At 52.4% G+C, this 19,101-nt stretch overlaps 1 protein-coding gene across 1 annotated transcript; it reads right to left on the reverse strand.

Annotated features, from left to right (window-relative positions):
- Positions 1 to 5,270: 5,270 nt before the first annotated feature.
- Positions 5,271 to 18,781, reverse strand: Mylk2 (myosin light chain kinase 2). Its single transcript, XM_008829389.2, has 13 exons — positions 18,730 to 18,781; positions 18,529 to 18,624; positions 17,611 to 18,055; positions 16,627 to 16,925; positions 14,986 to 15,091; positions 14,474 to 14,567; positions 12,524 to 12,633; positions 12,295 to 12,436; positions 8,895 to 8,965; positions 8,665 to 8,793; positions 7,962 to 8,114; positions 7,723 to 7,855; positions 5,271 to 6,204 (listed from the first exon to the last, which is right to left on the reverse strand). The coding sequence occupies exons 2-13, from the start codon at positions 18,578 to 18,580 to the stop codon at positions 6,124 to 6,126; spliced, it is 1,815 nt and encodes a 604-aa protein (XP_008827611.1). The 5' UTR covers positions 18,581 to 18,624; positions 18,730 to 18,781; the 3' UTR covers positions 5,271 to 6,123.
- Between the last annotated feature and the right edge of the window lie 320 nt (positions 18,782 to 19,101).

The following is a 19,101-nucleotide window of genomic DNA, read 5'->3' on the forward strand; positions in this document are numbered from 1 at the left end:
CTCCTCCTCAGCAGATCAGAGCAGAAAAGGATTCTGAGACTGAATCAAATCCTAAAATGGTAGAATCAGTATTTAAGACTATTCCAGAGTTCTTAATCACAGCTGAGCAGATTCCTGAAATACATAGCTGACAGGGTGTCTTCTGGCCAATTTCTGACCCTCCACATTTTGTGCCATTCTAGGAAGCAAAAAGGGCCAATCCCATCGAAGTATGGCCACCCTGTTGGATTGTCTTTACCTGCTGGCATTTGGCCTGGCTGTCCAAGGTCACCAGAGGCCTCCCCTCCACCCTAAGGGCCCACCTCCCTCACAGACTCCCCACCCGGCTTATCTCTGGCTGGCCTCTTGCCCACAGCTTCTTTCCCTGTTGATTGCACTCCCTTGCCCGAATTACAAGTTAGGCATGCCTTCCCACACCCCTGACAGCATTTGGTCAGCCAGGAGACCCTCCCCCCACCTCAGGGCGGCCATAATGATGAGAAAGCAGGGGGAGGCCTACCGGCCTGGATATCGGCCTACTGGGAGTGCAGGAACCCAGGAACCCAAGTCCAACATCCCTTCCCTGTCCAAACTCCCACCACCCCACAACCCAGGCTGCCGGAGGCAAGGCTGTCTTCATTCTGCTCTTAGCTGTGTGACCTGGGGCAAGTTGCTTCCTCTCTGTTTTCCTCTTCAGGAAGATGTAGCTACTCACAGTGCCCGATGGGACTAGTGTGAAGATTCCTTGAGTTAACATTTGCAAAGTGCTTAGAGGAAGGCCTGGCATGTGGAATTGCAATGGAAATGTTAAATTCGTATTTGTGGGCTGGCATATCCCCAATTTATCACCCACCAGGGCTGTGTCTGGTTGCTATGAAGGAAGGGGACAGAATGAGGAGGGAGGGAGGACTAAACAAGGCTTTGGACTCAATTTCTGGCCTTTTCACATTCTTGCTCTGTGGATACACCTGTCTGGGCCCCTGTTTCCTCATCTATAAAATGGGGATGCTGTTTTTTTTATGCCCAGAATTGGCATGTGGGGCTCCTATCCACATCCTTCATGTACAGTTTGGTCAACATGAATGGAATTAGAATAGAAAGCTAACCCATTGTGGGATCCTCACACCCTCAGCCCAGTCTCCTCCATCCTATCCCTTGCACATGGCAAAGCCATAAACCACAGGCTCTTCTGAGGTGCCCTGCCTCACCCTGCTGGTAACTGGGTGGTGACTCATTCAGGGAGGCAGCTGGTGGGGCAGGAGGAAGCAGCTCTGTAGCTGAAAACAGACCAGAAGTCCTTTAGTCACTTGGTCAGCCGGGAAGGCCAGGGCTGCCCCCAGATCACTGTCCCACCTACAGCTCTTGTCAGTAGCCATCCCCATCCCAAAGGAGCCCCCCGCCCGCCACAGACCTGAAGAGCTACCTGCACATTCCTTCCTGCATCTGTGTATTGCCTCCATGTGAGTCACAGATGTAGGATCTGCTCTCATGAATCTTCTTCTTAGAACACAGGCTTCAGGGGACAAGGGTTGTGTCAGCCTTGTTCATTTCTCCTCTTCACTATCCTGATGACTAGCACACAGTAGGGCCTCAATGATTATTTGCCAAATGGATGGCATCCTGGCTATCCATTCTTCATGCACAAAGGGTCATCTCAAAGAACCCCAGGGGTTCCCTGTCTCACTCAATATCAACTGGGACTTGTGGGATCAGGGTGTGCTGATCCCTCCTGTCACTGACTCAAAGCAGCCTTCATGCCCACCCTTCTTCTGCCTGGGCAGTCCTCCACCACTATCCACAGGTTCTCTCCACACCCCCAGCCTCCTTCAAACATCCTCTGAGGAACATTCCCTGGGCATTGCCCCCTCTCCCCCAGCCAGTGCAGGCTAAGATCCATTTGCTTTGCCCACTAGAAGGGAGCTGTCAGAAACCAGGGGCTTTGTAAATTCACTGCTGTCCCCAGCACCTACAGCAGGGTGTAGAGTATAGCAGGGTCTCCTGAAATAGTTAACCAAACACAGGCTCAGGAGCCTGCACCAGTCTCTTCCTGGACATCTTATTTGACTTGGGCATTGACCTTGATAGTATTATCACCCCATTTTACAGGCAGGAGCCTGAGGCTCAAAGAGAACAGGTAAGTAGATTTGAACATGGAACTCATGTCTGTTACCTACCGGCCTGTGACTTGAGGTGCCTGATCTCTTCTGACTCTCAGCTCTGTCCCCAGTTCTTACAGCCTCCCATACTCTCCCTGCCTTTAGTCTCTCCTATTTGCTTGCCTGTCTGGCTGCAGATATCTAAGGTGTCCACATGACCATGCTCCTCCTTTGCTCAAAACTCTTCCACGACTTCCTGTTGCCTTGGATCAGCCTACCATTTGGGGCTTCTGAAAACTTCAAGATTACCTCCTTCAACTTGTGCAAAACCTTACTAGACTTCTCTGAGGTAAGCTTGCTTTCAGCCCCACACTTTTTGCCCTCCCCTTGGCCCACCACACTCTTCCCCACTATCTGAACCTTGCTCCATATGTGGGCTTACCTAAAGTGTCACTCCTAGAGAAACATCAGGTTGGTGACTCCTTCCTGTCCCCACGCGTTCCCAGCTTCTCCCAGCCCCCACCCTTGCATCCTTGTGTCTCAGTTTCCTCAGCTGTGGAATGCTAGATGATTAATATGTGGGACTTCCTCAGTACGGTGAGTACAGTGTGGGGCTCCAGAAATGCTTCCTCTAGAGGGCAGAGAAGAAGCAGGTGCAGCGCTGCCTCACAGGCGCAAGCTTGGCCTTCCCTTTAAGGCACCCTCCAAGACAGCCCTGGCTGCTTTGCTCCCTTGGGGTGCTGAGCATGGCCTACATCCTTTCCCACCACTGCCTGGTTGAGTTCAAGGTGGCTGGTGGAATTCAAGGCCACTAGACCCAGACAGGAAAAGGCAACGTCACCAGCTCTGGTGTAATCCAAACCAGATGTGGCCTCAGTGGCTTCCAGACCCAGGGGGTGGTCACTGTGGGCCTGGCCCAGGCCCAGAGGCAGGAAATGGTCTTGGAGGAACGCTCCCTGGGCTGGGCTCAGCTAGGAGGAGGGTCCACTGGAGGCTCTTAACCCTTCTTGGCCCAAAGGGCTGTCCAGGCCCAGCTCTGGAGAGGCACACACATGGTGCAGAGGACAGTGACAGCTGGATGGGTACACTGTAGGAGCAGTCGTGTCCCTGGGCTGTGAGGAGAAGGCTATCTCATTGCAGGGGACAAGGAAACTTGCAGCTTGTCATCTTGGCAATGGCGGGGTCCCAGGCCCAGTGCTCTGGTCCTGAACTATGCTCAGGCCTGGCTCCAGCTTGGCGGTCCTCAACCAACCATGGTCTCCCTCCCTCCAGCTCTAGGGTACAGAATCCTCCAGGGACAGAGCTCTGTTGAGAGAGCAATAGGACTTGGGCCCCAGTCTCCAGAGAGGCAGACTCAACTCTGCAACAGGCCTGCCCCCTACCCTCAAGATGTTGCCTCAATGTGCTCTGCAGTCCACAGAGGTATCAAAATCCCTGCAAAGCCTCATTTTCCTGTCTACATTTTCAAATCTATATTGTTTCCAGGGACCTTGGGAGGCTCAAAGGAGGTGTCTGATCACTCTTGCAGACACGCTTCTGAGAGAGACAGGATGGCATAAGGAGGGGGTTGGTGATGCAGTAATCAGCTCTGCCCATGGCTTCAGGTGGGCTTCTTGCCCAGGACATGCTAACTTGCCTGGGTAGCCTTGGGCAAGTCACTTTCCCTCTCTGACCCTGTTCCCTGATTGTGAAATACAATGGAAGAGCCCTGTCCGATCCCCCACCGGCACAATGGCTCTGGAGTGGCAGGAGAGAAGAGCTGAGGTTGTAATGATCATATTCCAGAAGAGAAAACAAGCTTGTGCTGGGAATTGGGGTTCTAGTTCCAGCTGCTGCAGCCTTTGATGAGAAGCCTTCCCTGTCCTGGTCTTGGTTTCCCTGGATGGATCCAGAGCTTGGATCTCTGCTCAGGCTGGACCTCATTCCCTCCCCTCCTCTCGAAAGTAGTGACTCATCTCTCATCATCATGCTGTGTGGCCAAGGCTCATCAGGGTGGGGTCAGTGAGGCTGAAAGGACCACTCAGTAGAAACCACAGGCCCAGCTGGCCAGGGAAGTGAGGCAGCAGGAGAGTTGACAGGCAGTGGGCAGGGGTGTGTGGTCCTGTGGCCCCTACACATAATCACACCTCCCACTCACAATTCAAACCAGGCTTTTGAAACCCCCAGTTCTCAATACAAAGGTTAGGTTCAAACCCCAAAGTCTGAGACCCCACACCCTATGTAGTACCTGCTGAGGGGTCTGGCTCCACCCTCCAAGCCAGCATTCTTGGAAGCAGGAGGATACACAGCATCACAAAGATCTCTTATCTGTGGGCACACCCAAGCCTGGGCTGAGGTCAGCCTCCCCATCTGACAAAAGATACAACACTCACATGCCAGTCACTGCAAGCACAGCATTGTGGTGCTTACTGCTCGTCACCTGCTGGCTCTGCCACTCCTGCTGGGACTTCATCTAGGACTCCGTCACCTCACAGTCAGAAAAGTTGCACCCTACTGTGGCTCTGCTCCCCCCCTCCCCGCAGATGGGCCCCTCCATGCACATCTGACCTGGATGAGGCCAGTAGGGAGTAGAGAGCAGGGCTCACCATGGTAGGACAAAGGCATTGCAGGCTGCAGGACCTGCTAGCCTTCCCTGGATGTCCTTGTACTCTGTTCCCACCTTTGCTCAAGATGAATTTGTGGGAAGAGTTCATCTTAAGCCCCAGGCTTGGACTTGTTGAGCAGGCTCCGAGTTCCTTCCCAAGCTCTAAGCTTCAGTTTCCTTACCTGTCCAATGTGGATCAGGACACTAGCACTCTCCCCAGCTCCCTGCATTGGCCATATACAGTATCTCAATCTCATCAATGTGCCAGCATCTTCCCTATGACTCAGGTCTTACCTCTGCCTCACCACCTGACTCGGTTTCCCTCTGGGGAATAGAAATAATGTCTACTTTATCATCCTGCTCTGAGGAATAGTGGGCTAATCGATGTGTAAGCCCTCAACTGGAGGCCAGCACAGGTTACCTTGTACACTTTGACTTTGGCTCTTGGGACTTCCCCCTCACTGGTACGGAGACCAAAGTACAGAGAGGAAGCCACTTGACCATAACAGGAGTTATGCAGTCTGGCTCCTGAGCTTGCATTTGTGAACACACAACAGACTGGGTGAACTCAGTGTCGGGCATACAGTAAGTGCATAATGAATGCAGTCATCTGTGATCTCACACAAGTGTGTGTACATGCAGAGGGAAGGAGGCTGCCTCCAACCTGTACATTTATTTACAAGGCACAAGCTGAAAGCAGGTTGGGGCTGCCCAATGGCCTTCATATTTTTCCCGGGCCTGCTCATCCCATTATCCGGGATTGTGGATGCCCCTGGGATGGGTCTATAGTAGCTAGGTCCCTCAGGTAAGCTCAGGGATAGCCTCATGTCCCCAGGCCTCTCCCCACCACTACCACCCCAGGCCTGGGCTGGTCCTTTCTCACAGACTTCCTGTGTGTTGGTGGTCACAAAGACAGTGCGTGGGGCCAGGCAGCCAGATGGTGTGTAAAAGGCCATATCTGTCAGGAGTATGAGGTGGGGCACAGAGGTCCTCTCACACAAAGCTTGCTCTGTCTCCCCTGGCAGCTGGGCTGCATTCCTGCACCACCAGGAGCTTCCAGTCCACCACCACAGCAGCCCACCTGCTGGACCCCCAGCCATCCCACACCAGGCAAGGGTACCCCAGGTGGGGCAAAGCAGGGGCCACCAGGGCAGCAGTTCAAATGGAGAGGGGGAGCGAGGGAGGGAACAGGGAGTGGCCTGGACATCCTTGGAGTCTGGGTGGTGCTGGGCCACCGCCCTGTCTAGGGAGGCAGTAGCAGGATGAATTCCAGGCCACACTCCGAGCTCACATCGGGGAAGCAGCATTGAGTAGGGGCGTGGGGAGCCCCGAGCCTCCCAGCCTGGTGCAGCCTTGTCCTGGTCAGCCTGCCCAGATCTGGCCCGCTTTCTCTGGCCTTCTGAGCTGTGTGACTTCAGCCCTGGGCACGGTGCTGCTGCGTCCAGGCTCAGCTGCTCCCAGGGCTCAGATTCCCAGAGCCATCAGTGCCCCTGAACTGCTGATCTTCTTGAAGCGATTAGCTGCGCTGACAGCAATGAAGTTTTTCTGGTGGGAATGAGAAAGGAATCCTGGTCAACACCTGGGCAGAGAGGCTTGGGTCAGCTGAGTGTCCTAAGGATCCCCCTTCCAGCTGGTGAGATGGCTTAGTAGGTAAAGGTGCTTGCCACCAAGCCTGATTTTGATCCCTGGGACCCCACACGCATGCTGTGGCATGTGTGTACCCATCCTCACCCTCACAAATGTGCGGGCTCATGCGTACACACATACATACACATACAATGTTAAATAAAATTTTAAAATTTTTTTAAAAGTGGGACTAGAAAGATGTCTCTGCAATTAAGGGTACTGGCTGCTCTTGCAGAAGACCCGGGTTCAGTTCCCAGCATCCACATGGCAGCTAACAACTGTCTATAACTCCAGTTCCAGGGGATTCGATGCTCTCTTCTGACCTCCAAGGGCATTGCACAACATGGGTGCATGTACATACATGCAGGCGATACACTCATACACGTAAAATAAAAACAATAAATAATTGCTGGGTGTGGTGGCGCATGCCTTTAATCCCAGCACTCGGGAAGCAGAGGTAGATGGATCTCTGTGAGTTCGAGGCCAGCCTGGTCACCATAGTGAATCCAGGACAGCTGGGGCTACAGGGAGACCCTGTCTCAAAAAGAGCAAAAAATAAATAAATAAAATAACTCCAGTTCTAGGGGATCCAACATCCTCTTCTGGCCTCCTCAGGCATTGCATGACACAGGTGCACTTATATACAAGCAGGCATAACACTCATACATCAAATAAAAATAAATAAATAGATAACTTTTAAAATTTGATTTTTAATATTCCCCCTTCATTCCAGGAGGATGAGAGGCAGGGAAGACACATTGCCCAACCTGGTTATAAGAGGCATCATGACCTTGTTTGTCCAAGTTAAAGACCTTTCACCAAGCCCAGGAGTCCCTCCACAGCCTGGTCCTCATTCCCCTCTGACCTCCTTCCTCTCTCCAGCCACGCTGGCCTGCTACCTGTCCCTCACACGAGCCACCCAGGTCCTGCCATGGGACTTTACTCTGACTGTTTTCTTTTCTGGATATTCTCTCCACATCTCCTTGAAGTCTGGGTTCACCTGCTCCTCCTCCCTGGACCCTGACTCCCTACTTAGAGGTGCAACCTCTCCCCTGGCACTCCTGACTACACTTCTAAGTACTCTCCACTTCCCAGACAAAGTAAATCCCAAGATCCAAATCCTTATCTCCTGTCTCCACTGCCACGTTCTCACGTCTAGATTTATTAAGGCAGCTGCTCAATAAAAATTTGGAAAATGAAGGCGGAAAGTTGTGATGGGATCAGAGATACTGAGTCCCATATTAACACCCCTCCCCAGGCAGGTGGGGTGGGTGGTGAGCTCCAGTTCAAGGTAGGAGCTAGTCCAGAGAAAAGCCAGCCCTGTTTTCTACACAAGCAAGGCAGGTCAAAGAGCCTGCCAAGCCATAGCTCGTGGGGCAAGGATGCATGCCAGGACCGTCCCACCCCTGGGTCCTCCCCCTACCCTAGGCCTGGTACCTTCCAGCGCCTCTTCATGAGGTATTTCTTAAGCAGGATTTGGGACTTGAGGCGGCGGTTGCAGCGCTTGGCTTTCTCTGCCAGGTTGTTGAGCCAGGGGTGGGCGAGACACTGCTCAGCACTCATCCGTGCACTGTGGGAAGGGCAGTATAGTGAGGGTGGGCACATGCCAGGCCCAGATGGCTCAGGCAAGTGCACTGCCCTTGTACACCCAGTGTTCACAGCTAGGCAGGCCTCACCCCTGGTCCTTTGTGATGAGATTGGAGACAAAGTCTTTGGCTTCATCCGACACAGCTTCGAAGGTCTCCTCATCAAAGTACCAGTTGGCAGACAGGACATTGTTTAGAGTCTCAGTGTCATCATCGCCCAGGAACGGGGAGAGGCCACTCAGCCTAGAGGGAGGGAAAACAAGAGAAGGAGGTGAGGTTGCAACTACTGGGGGGATGGGGCAGAGCCTAGGAGGCAGAACCATGTGCTAGAAAGACCCCCAGCTTCCCAAGTGGGACAGACCTGGGTTTGAATCTGGTTGGGTGACTTTGGGCAAGTCACTTCCCCTCTCTGAGCCTCACTCTTCTCATCTGTAAAATGGGCATGATCACCCCAGTTTTCCAGGGTTACAGTGAAAATGAGGAACACTGAGTGCAAAGTACATGGTGAGTGTACAAAAAAATGTCTACTGTCCCTCCGTCCCCACCCCAGGCATGGGGATCTGCTGTCCAGAACCCTAGGCTTGGATGCTGTGCTTTTCGGGGGCCATTTTCCATGTATAAAGTAAGAGCAAAGTGCCCTTTTTGGTTCTCTTAGCACTCCCATCCCAGCAAACACTGGATAATGGATGAGGGAGGTGGGACCACCTCATCAGAACCCCAAGGTCAGCCTTACCCGCTTCTATCCATCCCTTTCCCCAGCTGAACACAGCTGAAGCCCTCCCCCAGGGCTCACAGCATGTAGGTGATGACCCCCAGGCTCCACATGTCTGTCTTGTCGGAGATCTGATCATAATTCACCACCTCAGGTGACAGGAACTCCGGGGTCCCAAAATTCACCTTCAGCTTCTCATTAGGGTTATACCTGGAAATGAGGTAGAGTGCTCAGTGCCCCAGCTTGTCACCAGGCACCTCCATCCTCTTTCTCACCCACCCCCCAGGCCTACCCACCCACCCAGCTGGTACCTCCGTGCCAGGCCGAAGTCAATGATCTTCACCAAGTGGCCTGTGGTATTCACACACAGGATGTTCTCTGGCTGAGGAGACAGGGGTGGTCCAAGTTGACCTCTGACTCTGCTCATCTTCCTTCCCTGCCAGCTCCACCCAGGTCCCAGACTCACTGAGGCCCCAGCTGCCAGGGCAAGTTGTTGGACTGTCCTCAGAGACCTGCCCAACCTACCTGCTCTCAGCTCTAAGGAGGCTGAGGCCCTGAGGGGCTTGCCTCGATGCACAAGATCACCTAGTGGGATCAGGTAGAATTTCTCTCCACTGAAGGCTGTGGAGGGTGGGGAAACTGGGGTCTGCAGAGAGGCCACCATTAGGAATTGGAGTCCTAAAGGCCTGAGCAAAGCCAAACCTGGAGCTAACTGATTGTCTAAAATGACTGGCAAGCGAGTCCCCAGATCCTCCAGTCTCTGCTTCCCCAGTGCTGGGATTACAGGCATGTACTGCCGCACCTTACATGGGTACTGGGGATCTGAATTCAGATCCCCAAGCCTACATAGCAGACACTTCACCCCAACTGAACCACCTCCCACCTATCTATTTATTTGCTTGCTTATTTATTTATTTATTTATTATTTATTTATTTATTTATTTGAGATGAGGTTCTCACTATGTTGCCCAGTCTGGCTCTAAACTCCTGGCTTCAAGGGATCCTTCAGCCTGAGCTGTGGTGCTGGGACTATAGGTACATGCCACTTAACTTCTCCATGTTAGCTCCTTGATGCTCCAGAGAGCACTCTACAGGGTGCAGGCTGGAAGCACACGATGCTGCTGAGTTGGTTCTTTTAGGGAAAAGACTGCTTTTCACAGCCTCTCCCAGGCTCAGCTAAGGCTCAGAAGGAACCCACACCTAAATGCAGGTAGAGGTGTGCGCGACCTGATCTGACCCTTCACTTTATCTTCCTATCACAAGGGGCATAGGACTAAGTGTGTGAAAGAGATGAACATTAAAGTTAGGACAGGGTTCAAAGATGGGCGATCACACATATTTCACCATCTCCATGGAGGCATACAGGACAGCAGGCCTGCACCTTCCAGGGTCTTACCACCCTGACCTGGTCACTCAACACAACTCTTTGTTTGGGCTCTGTGGTTGTTCAATTCAAGGCTTCCTGGAGGCCTCTTCAAAACCACTGTTTCCTCAGAGCAGGACAGGGACTGCATAGCTTAGCCAGTACCCCAAAGCATGGATGGAAAGAACAGACTTAGGAACAAGCATGCAAGAGACATGAAGCAGACCCAAGCTTCCTTCTGGAAGTTCTCACAGGATCTCAGAAGCCTGTGCCCAACAAACCTGGGGATGACCTGTGTCTGGAGCACTCTGTTTTCTGTGCTGTGAGACCCTTTTATATGGAAAACGTAATTGTTATTCTGAAAACCAAATTTTTGAAATTATTTATTTTTATTTATATATATGGATGTTTTGCCTGCACATATTAAGTTCATCTGGTATTTAGTGTCCATAGAGGTCAGAAAAGGGTGTCAGATCCCCTGGAACTAGAGTTATGGACAGCTGTTAGTTGCCATGTGGGTGCTAAGAACTGAACCCTACTCCTCTGCAAGAGCAGCCAGTGTTCTTAACCATTAAGCACTCCATCCCTGAAAAACACATTTTCAGTTGCAGAGGCTAAAGGCTGGCCTTGCTACTGAGATGTTGTATTTTATTTAGGGACCCTGCTCCATGCCCCTTCCAACTAGCCTTCACAGAAGAGTGGCAGATGGCAGATCTTTAATGTCCCCTGTGTTGACCTCCAGCTGCCCTAACTCCTAGAGGGATCATCTGCCCTGGTAACTTGAGTCGCTCTCAACTCTTTCCTGCCCCCCCATACACCATCAGACCATATTATTCTATTTTCAAAATGCACTTCTTCTGCCCATATCATCTCTCTGCTTGCTCCCTAAAACCCTTCCTCTACCTTGGCTCCACTGAGAACCATCTCCTCTCTCTTTCCTTTTCTGTCCTCAGGGAAGGTAACTGTGCATTGACCTGAGGAGCTGGGGGGAGGACCACATACCCTCTCAGAACAGTGTGGACACTGAGCAAAGCCAGAAGCTAACATCTACCACCTGCTTCACCCCAGGAATGCCAGCTTCTCCACTTCCATCCTGTGAATGTCCTGGCTACACTCCTGTGCCTTTCCTAGCCTTTTAAATGGCTTCTAATACCATTTGCTTATTGAGTCATTATGTTAGGAACAGATATCTGTTTTTCTCACTAATATGTAGGTTCCCTGGGACAGTCCTTCATAGTCCCAATGGTAAGCCCCCAAGGTAGAGATGGTCTTTCTTGCTAATGGTGCCTTCCTGACGCAGGTTCTCAGCACCTGTGAATACTGACCGAGCACAAGTACTGTCCGAGGTGCTGATGAGAGTCCATACTCCTCCGCATTAACATCCCATTTCCTCTGCTTGCCTCATCACTCCCCCCAGCCACAGCACCTGCCTTGGGGATGGGGCATACCCAGTGCTTACGCTAAGCTCCAGGCAGCCACTCACACTGAAGGGAGTGAATGTGATACATGAAATCTGCTGTTTGTGGTCTGCTGTGTACAAGGGACTCCAGGACAGGGAGGCTGCAAAAGTTCTCTTGTTGGGGATGGAGAGATGGCTCAGTGGTTAAGAACACTGACTGCTCTTGCAGGGGACCCGGGTTCGATTCCCAGCACCCACATGGCAGCTACAAGCCAACTGTCCTTAACTCCAGTTCCAGGGGAATCTGAAGCCCTCTTCTGACCTCCGCGGCATTGCACGACACAGGTGCACTCACATACATGCAGGCTATGAACCGTCCTTTCCAGTTCCAGGGGAATCCAAAGCCCTCTTCTGACCTCCGCAGCATTGCACGACAGAGGTGCACTCACATACACGCACACATAAAATAAAAATAAATAAAATATTTTTTTAAAAAGTTCTCTTGTTAGATTTCATGACTAGTTCCCACCTCCTGTGCATTGCTGCACTTACAGGAGGCTTCTCAGTCAGCCCCCCAAAGGCTCCCCAAGAACACTGGGGGCTATGAAGCCTTCCCTCAGCACTAGGTGCTGATTCTGAATAAGTGAGGACACACCGGCAGTACCTGACACAGCCAACACAGAAGTGGGTACTGTGAAACATTTACTGACTGTTGGGATGCGTGAGATACTAGAGTACAAGTTCCCCGAAAGTTGGGGCTGTGGCATGTCTCCTCTAACCCCACTTCTCATCTCCTGGCACTTAGTAAATGCTCATTGAGTGCTTTCAGTCTATCAAAGGAAAGATAGATGGAGGAGGAATGGGAGGATGGAGACATGACTGGTGACAACAGTGACACCATGTGGTCAGATGTTGCTCCTGACCCACCCGAGAGGCTGCAACCCAGTACCTTGAGGTCCAGGTGCAGGACCCTCATCTTGTGCATGAAGAGTATCCCATCGCAGATCTGCCTGACGAACACCATAGTGTCTACCTCGGTCAGATGATAGTCCTCATCCACGATCCTCTCAAAAAGCTCGCCGCCCTCGATGCTGTATGCACAGATCCCTCTGCAGGCTGGCTCAAGGCTACCAGCCCTGCTGCCCAGCCCCAGCCCCAGCCCCACAATAGGCACTCACTATTCCATGAACAGGATGATCTCGTGTGAGGTCTCAATGGCTGAATACAGCTGGATCAGGTTGCGATGGTTCAGCTGGTTCATGACCTCAATTTCCAGCATCACCATTTCCTGGGGATCAGGGAAACCAGGGGACCTGCTGAGCACCACCACTCCCATCCTTCAGCTTGCTCCTTTCTGGTCCCCTTGCCTCCCACGTCTCCCTTCCTATGGCCTCTCTCTGAGTATCCACATCAAATCCATGATCTTAAGTTGCACCATGTGGTATACACATCTGCAATCCCAGCATTGAGGGGGCAGAGGCAGGAAGATCAATCACATAGTGAGATCACTATGTGAAGGTCACATAGTGAGACCCTGTCCTACCACCCCTCAAAGTGGAATTTGTTCTCAGATATACAGCATTGCTACCTTTGAGCACTCTGTTCAGCTTTGGGCTCATATATCCAGAGTCTGGCTTGCCATTTCCCTTGGGGACTAAGAGGACCCCAAATTTATCATGCCCCAAGTAAGCCCTTCTCCATAGTTGAATTGTCCACAGCTTGCCCACCAGGAAAAGGACACCAACCTTCACCCAACACCCAGCAGGACAAAGAGCTAAGAGCTGTCTCAACAGCCCCACCCCTACCCCATTCATTTCTGCATGCTCACAGCCTGCCCATGGGTAAGGCCTTTAAAGGGCATCCACTGTAAACTAGATTATGAACCTAGCCATTCCTCACTCCCTCTTTCTACTCTAAGCAATTGTTTCTTGTCACTTTCAGAAAGTTTGCAAATCAGCTTCACATCAGTAGGTATCATGGACGATGGCAGGAATCTTTACACATGAGAATTGGCACATGCTGGGGCTGGAGAGATGGCTCAATGGTTAAGAGCACTGACTGCTTTTGCAGAGGACCCAGGCTTGATTCCTAGTACCCACATGGAGGCTAACAATTGTAACTCCAGTTCCAGGGGATCTGACACCCTCTTCTGACTCCACGGACACTGCACAGGGGTGCACTTACATACATGCAGGCAATACACTCGTACACATAAAATAAAAATAATAAAGAAAGAAAATTGGTACATGCTATAGATTGGGCTTCTCCCTGTTTCCAAAGCTCCAGGGCAGCTGTTCAACACTAGGCCCTGGTACAAGACTGTTGGACCACACTTCTCCATTCTACCCTTTGTTTAGCTCTCATCTCACCTGCCCCGTCTCCAAAGAGGCTCCCATCTAAAGTGGGCCTCCTGAGCCCCAAATTCCACATCACCCCCCTTGTTTTATATTATTTTACTTCCTGGCACTTTTAGTAACTGAGGTCATGATTTTTGTTCTGTTTTAGCTTTTAGTCATCTGTCTGTCCTACTCTGGCATGCCAGCCCCATGAGAACAGAAACTTTTTAGGTTCTCTGACATTTCTCCAGCTTCTGGCACAGTGGAGGGGAAAGAGCTCAATCATCAATTAACCAACAGCTGGCTCCACTGCACATGGGCACTGAGCACATCAAACCTGGTGCTGCGATACAGGCCAGTGAACAGCAGTCAAAAGTACAAATGTGGGGCTAGAATGTAGTTCAGCTGATAGAAGTCTTGGGTTTGATCCCCAGCACCATATAAACTGGGTTCAGTGGTGTATACCTGTAACCCCAGCACTCAGGAGGTAGAAGCAGAAGGATTAGGCATTCAAGGTCACCCTGGGATATATAAGACCCTGTCTCCTGGGAGATCTTTTTTTTTTTTTTTTTTGAGACAGGGTCTCCCTGTAGCCCCAGCTGGCCAGGAGGCTGGCTTTGAACTCACAGAGATCTGCCTGTCTCTGCTTCTCGAGTGCTGGGATTAAGGGTGTGCATACCACTATGCCCAGCTTCTCTGGGGAAATCTAACAAGATAACAGGTGCTTTCTCTGAGAACCTCTTCCTGCTGAGTGAAGATGTAGCACCCCCTCCCTGCCACCCATCCCCATACCTTGTCCTTGGGAGTTTGTTTCTTGATGACCTTGGCTGCCAGCTTGAGGCCTGTGGCTTTCTCTGTACAGGTACACACAGCTCCAAACTTGCCTCTGGAGAGAGAAGAGGTTGTAGTAAGGGCCTGTCCAAGACCTAGGTGTCAGCAGGGACCTGTGCTCTCTTCTCACCTTGGCCCAGGCCCAATGGTGACTCTGGCTCTTCCCTTGGGAGATGAGAGCACTCACCCTGCCAACCCCGACTCCCTCCGGAAGTGGAGGCTCTTCTACCAAGATAATGACTGGAGGCCGGCCATGGACACTATGCTGAACACACTGTGTGTTTCCTATAGGAACACTGAATGGCTAAAGGCACATCTGGACAAGCGACCATCATATGCCAGCACATGATCGATGGTGAACAGCATGTGGAGTCACACAGAAGCAAGGAAGTGCAGGTGGGCCTGTCCTAGTGGGTGTGTCTAGACCACAGGACCTGGGTACTTCCCTGTGCATGCCTGGTTCCCTGTCTCACCCTCCCAGTGCCTCCTTGGAGTTCATGCTGAATTCACTGTTGACATTTCCAGTCCTCAGCTCCACGATCCGGTGCGGGAAGGGGGCCGGGGGTGGCGGACAATCATCTAAGGAGGCAGAGTAGCACTGTCAGAGTCAGGGGTGGGGACTCTGGGAGAGTCACCCCTCCTGCCTGGCCTGGGCCCCTCCAGAAAAGTTGAGTTTACCAAGTGATGCCCAAGGGACATGTGGCCAGGACGGAGACTAAGAGACCCAGTTTCCAATTCTAGCTTTGCCACGTACACCCAAAATGACCTTGGGAGATGTCCCCCATCAGAGGAGACCCAGCTTCTCAGCAGAGTAAGAGAGCTGATCAAACTTCTCGGACCATTCCCAGGTTGAAAGAGGATGAGGACTGTTCCACTAAAAACAATACACCCAAAATGACCTTGGGAGATGTCCCCATCAGAGGAGACCCAGCTTCTCAGCAGAGTAAGAGAGCTGATCAAACCTCTCGGACCATTCCCAGGTTGAAAGAGGATGAGGACTGTTCCACTAAAAACAACTATACAGCCAAACAAGCTCACACAGCAGTCGAAAATGGAATCTCAGACAGTGGGGCGGTTGTGTCTGGAAGGATAGGATGGGTGTCTGAATGGCTGGGGTGGGTGGCAACACCTGTCAACTACCTCCTGATTACACCACGGTAGGGTGCCCAGGGACACCGCAGTTCAGTGGTGAGATGCCGCCACCCAGTGGGCAGCATGGGAACAGTGGACTCTGAAGTCCAGCAGGCTGACTCATTGAAATGGAAACCTTTAAAAATAGAGGCAGCAGGGAAGCCGCTCTGGTGATAAATCAGACGGCCCTTGGAGGTGGTTCAGGTCCTGTGATGCCAAGGATGTGATCCCTGGGCAGGGCGGAGGTCTCTGTCGCCACTGGGGGCAGGAGACAGGGCCCCTGGCTGCCACCCAGCCGCCAGGTCCTCCCACCCTGTCTGGGTGGCACTGTGCCGCTAACCAGGCAGACTGGCAGGTCTCCCAGGGCACCTCAGCCTGGAGGAGTGGGTGTCAGGATACTCTGGGCTCTCCTGACCCCATCTCACCTCACCCCCCAGCCCAATTGCACCCCTGCTGCTCAAACTGGCTCTCTCCTGCTACTGAGTGAAGCCCGGCTCCTTTTCTGAGTTCCTGTGGAGGCCTCTCTGCAGCATTGCCCTAACTTACACACCCAGTTTCCCTAGCCACTGCTCCCTCAAAGACACCTGTGCAGCTTAGGAATCTTCTGTGGCTCCTTTACACCCTGTCCCCAGCCATATCATTTCTCATGTCGTTTCCCAAAGTTGGGCAGTTGAGCCCTTCTGCAGATGGGGCCCCAAATCCACCATCCAGCAAGTTTATGTCCTGTTATCTGCATAAATTTTTTAGCATCCCAGTTTAGTTTAGCCAAAGTAGAGGAAAATTCAAGGTGAGTGCCGTAGGCAGGAAATCTTCATTGCCTGTGTTTGACCATTTTGTTTGGAAGTTCTACCTGGGGCCCTGTGCCATTTGAACAGAGGAGCCTGGGGTGGCCTGGTGGGGGACAGCCCCCTGCGTGGGGACACTGCTCAGTCCCTTCCCTCCCTCACCCCCATGGCACCCCAGGCCCCACCTTCCCTGCCTACCCAGAATCTGGAAGCAGTCTTCCTCCTTGGCTGTGAGACAGAGGGCCTGCCCCACCTCCACGCTCTCTGATGGAACCGCTTGGAACTTGATCCCCTGTGAGGTGTCCCCTTGCACCTTAGCCTGGCCAGCTTGGCCTGGGGCTTTCTCTGTTGCTTCCTTCTGGTTCCCCGCCAGGTTTTTTGTCCCTCCTTCTGCCTTGGATGGCCCAGGATCTGGGGGGCTGCATGTCACGGGCATCCCTTCAAAGATGAGTTCTGTTGCATCACTTAGGGGCTTCGTGGCCAATGTCTTCTCAGAGCTAAAAGATGTGCAGAAGGGTGAGACACCTCAGGCAGGCTGGAGGTTTTCAGACCTCACCTGCTGTCTGGAGCTAAGGCAATCCTGTCCCCACCCCAAATACACCCACCTCTACCACATCTGCATCAAGGGCTGACTCTGTGCACTCAGAGAAACTGTTAACGGGATCTGGTTGCCCTGATGTGGTTAATCATATAGACACAACAGGGAGCTACAAGGCTCCTGATTCATAAAAACTGGGCCACATAACTGATAACAATGCATAATTATTAGACTGATATGGTAAGAGCTGTTATTTTTGTTTATAGATCATTAATATCCAGGTTTGCATCCTAAAGTTGGTGCTGTTTTCTGGTATGAACTCATATTAAATTAAGAAAGCTACCCTCTCCTGACAGCCTGGCCCTGCTTAGACAGAACCAAGGGAGGTATAGTCCTCAGAAGCCTAGAGAAGAGGCATATAGCCCGGGTGGCCTATGGAAATATCTCCCCACTGACAATCCATCTCTGAATGAAGGTAATAGCCTGGTTTCTTCAGGGATAAAGTGGTAAAGTGGAAGCCTGAGACAAAACTACCCTCCCTAGTGCCAGATGTGAAGACATCAATGTTCAAGCTGGGCGCCCTAAACGTGACCCCTTGGAAAGAAAACCATTGGACCTCTCCCACCCAAAGCAGGGATATTCACCATGAGATAATGGCAGGGCAGCTAGGGCTGTGCAGAAAGGCTGGTGAGCCCCTCCGTCCTGCTTCGTGGGCTTCTGCTGACTTCTTGCCCACCATGGGCTCCGGGGACACCTGGCTGCCTGCAGGTGTCTTCTGGGCATCTGGCTTCTGAATGCTGGCCTCAGCCGTGGTGGTTGGCTGCGGCAGAGCTGCTGGAGGCCCTGCACTGCTCTCAGCTGGCCCTCCACCCCTGTCATCCTCTCCTGAGGTGCCCTGGCTGTTGGTTGAGGTTAGGGTTGGGGCCCCCTCTCTCTCTGGGGCAGAAGCTTTGGCATCTTTCTTCAGAGAGGATGGATCTGTATCTTTCTTTGGGTCCAGGGCACCAGGATCTTTCTCTGTGACTGGAGGCCTGGGATCTTTTTCTGAAACTGGAGAACCATCACCTGTAATACCTGTAGGGGTCTGTTCTGCAAAGGAGGAGGGTGACACCGTCAGCATCTCCCTCCCCCTTCCTTCCTTCCCTCCCCTGGCAGGTCAGGCAGAGACTAGCTCTGCATCTCTAACCCAGCAACTTGCCAGTGGCTGTCACACCGAGCCTCCGAGGCCACTTGGCTGTCAGGTCTTTGAAGGCTTCTGAAGGAAGCTTCTCGCCCTCTAGATGGGCCCTGCTGGCCTCCCTCCACTCCTTGCACAGTGCTTAGATGTATCTCCAACAGCCACTGATGGAGGCTTCCCATCTTCCCTGTCCCTTTAGTGAGGGCTTCATGCAGACCCTGGACTTAACCCAACCCCACCCACAGATTATCCCCATTCCCAAACCCCCATATGCTGTGCAGACAAACCTTGGGCACAGACCTCCCTGTGATGAACCTGCCCAACCCTGACTTCAAAAACACCCCTTCCCAAGCTCCTCCCTCCATATCTTGCCCCAGCTTGGCACCTGTTGACAGGCTCTGGATTCCCAGCTCAACTGCTCCATTTTCTGTAGCCATGAGGTAGGGAGGCGTGTGCTTCTGCTTGTCTAACTCAAATCTTTCTAGATGCAGAAAGAGGAGTGAGGTATATTGGCCTGTCAGATGCCTCCTCTTGTCCGGCTGTGGGAGAGCAGGCCTAGGCCTGCTGACTGAGAGGAAAGATGTACCTGGACGGAAGAGGGGCAACCTGGTGGCCACTCGTCCCGCAGCAGCTGCTGAGGCACAGTCCTGGGGTGGTTGTAAGGGATTGGGCTGGGTGGGCAGAGGCGGAGGCAGGGGCGTGGGCAATGGAGGCGGGGACGGTGAGGAGGATGTCTGACACCAGGGGCCGTGCAGTGTGGGTTGCCACCACCTGTCACTCTTGGCCCCTGTTCAGAGGACACTGCATTCTTCTCACGGCCTGACAGGGGGTAGAATGGCGTTGGAACCTGCAGGAAGAGAAAAGGAGGGGGCACCTGGGCCCTGGGGAGCAGGCTTTGGCCTAGCCTTCCTGGGCATCCCCTCCTTGGCCACGATTAGAGAGGGGGCTACAAGGAGAG

Source organism: Nannospalax galili, unplaced genomic scaffold, assembly GCF_000622305.1.
Source record: "Nannospalax galili isolate Female #2095 unplaced genomic scaffold, S.galili_v1.0 scaffold1714, whole genome shotgun sequence".
In the NCBI taxonomy this organism is placed as follows: domain Eukaryota; kingdom Metazoa; phylum Chordata; class Mammalia; order Rodentia; family Spalacidae; genus Nannospalax; species Nannospalax galili.

What these genes read in the sequence shown, in the direction of transcription:
- Mylk2 (XM_008829389.2), bottom strand. Translation starts at nt 18,580, where the DNA reads ATGGCTACAGAAAATGGAGCAGTTGAGCTGGGAATCCAGAGCCTGTCA. An exon ending in TCCAAGGAGGCACTGGGAGG is followed by an intron (nt 14,568 to 14,985) that starts GTGAGACAGGGA and finishes TTCTCTCTCCAG; the next exon opens with AGGCAAGTTTGGAGCTGTGT. An exon ending in AACAAACTCCCAAGGACAAG is followed by an intron (nt 12,634 to 14,473) that starts GTATGGGGATGG and finishes CCTGATCCCCAG; the next exon opens with GAAATGGTGATGCTGGAAAT.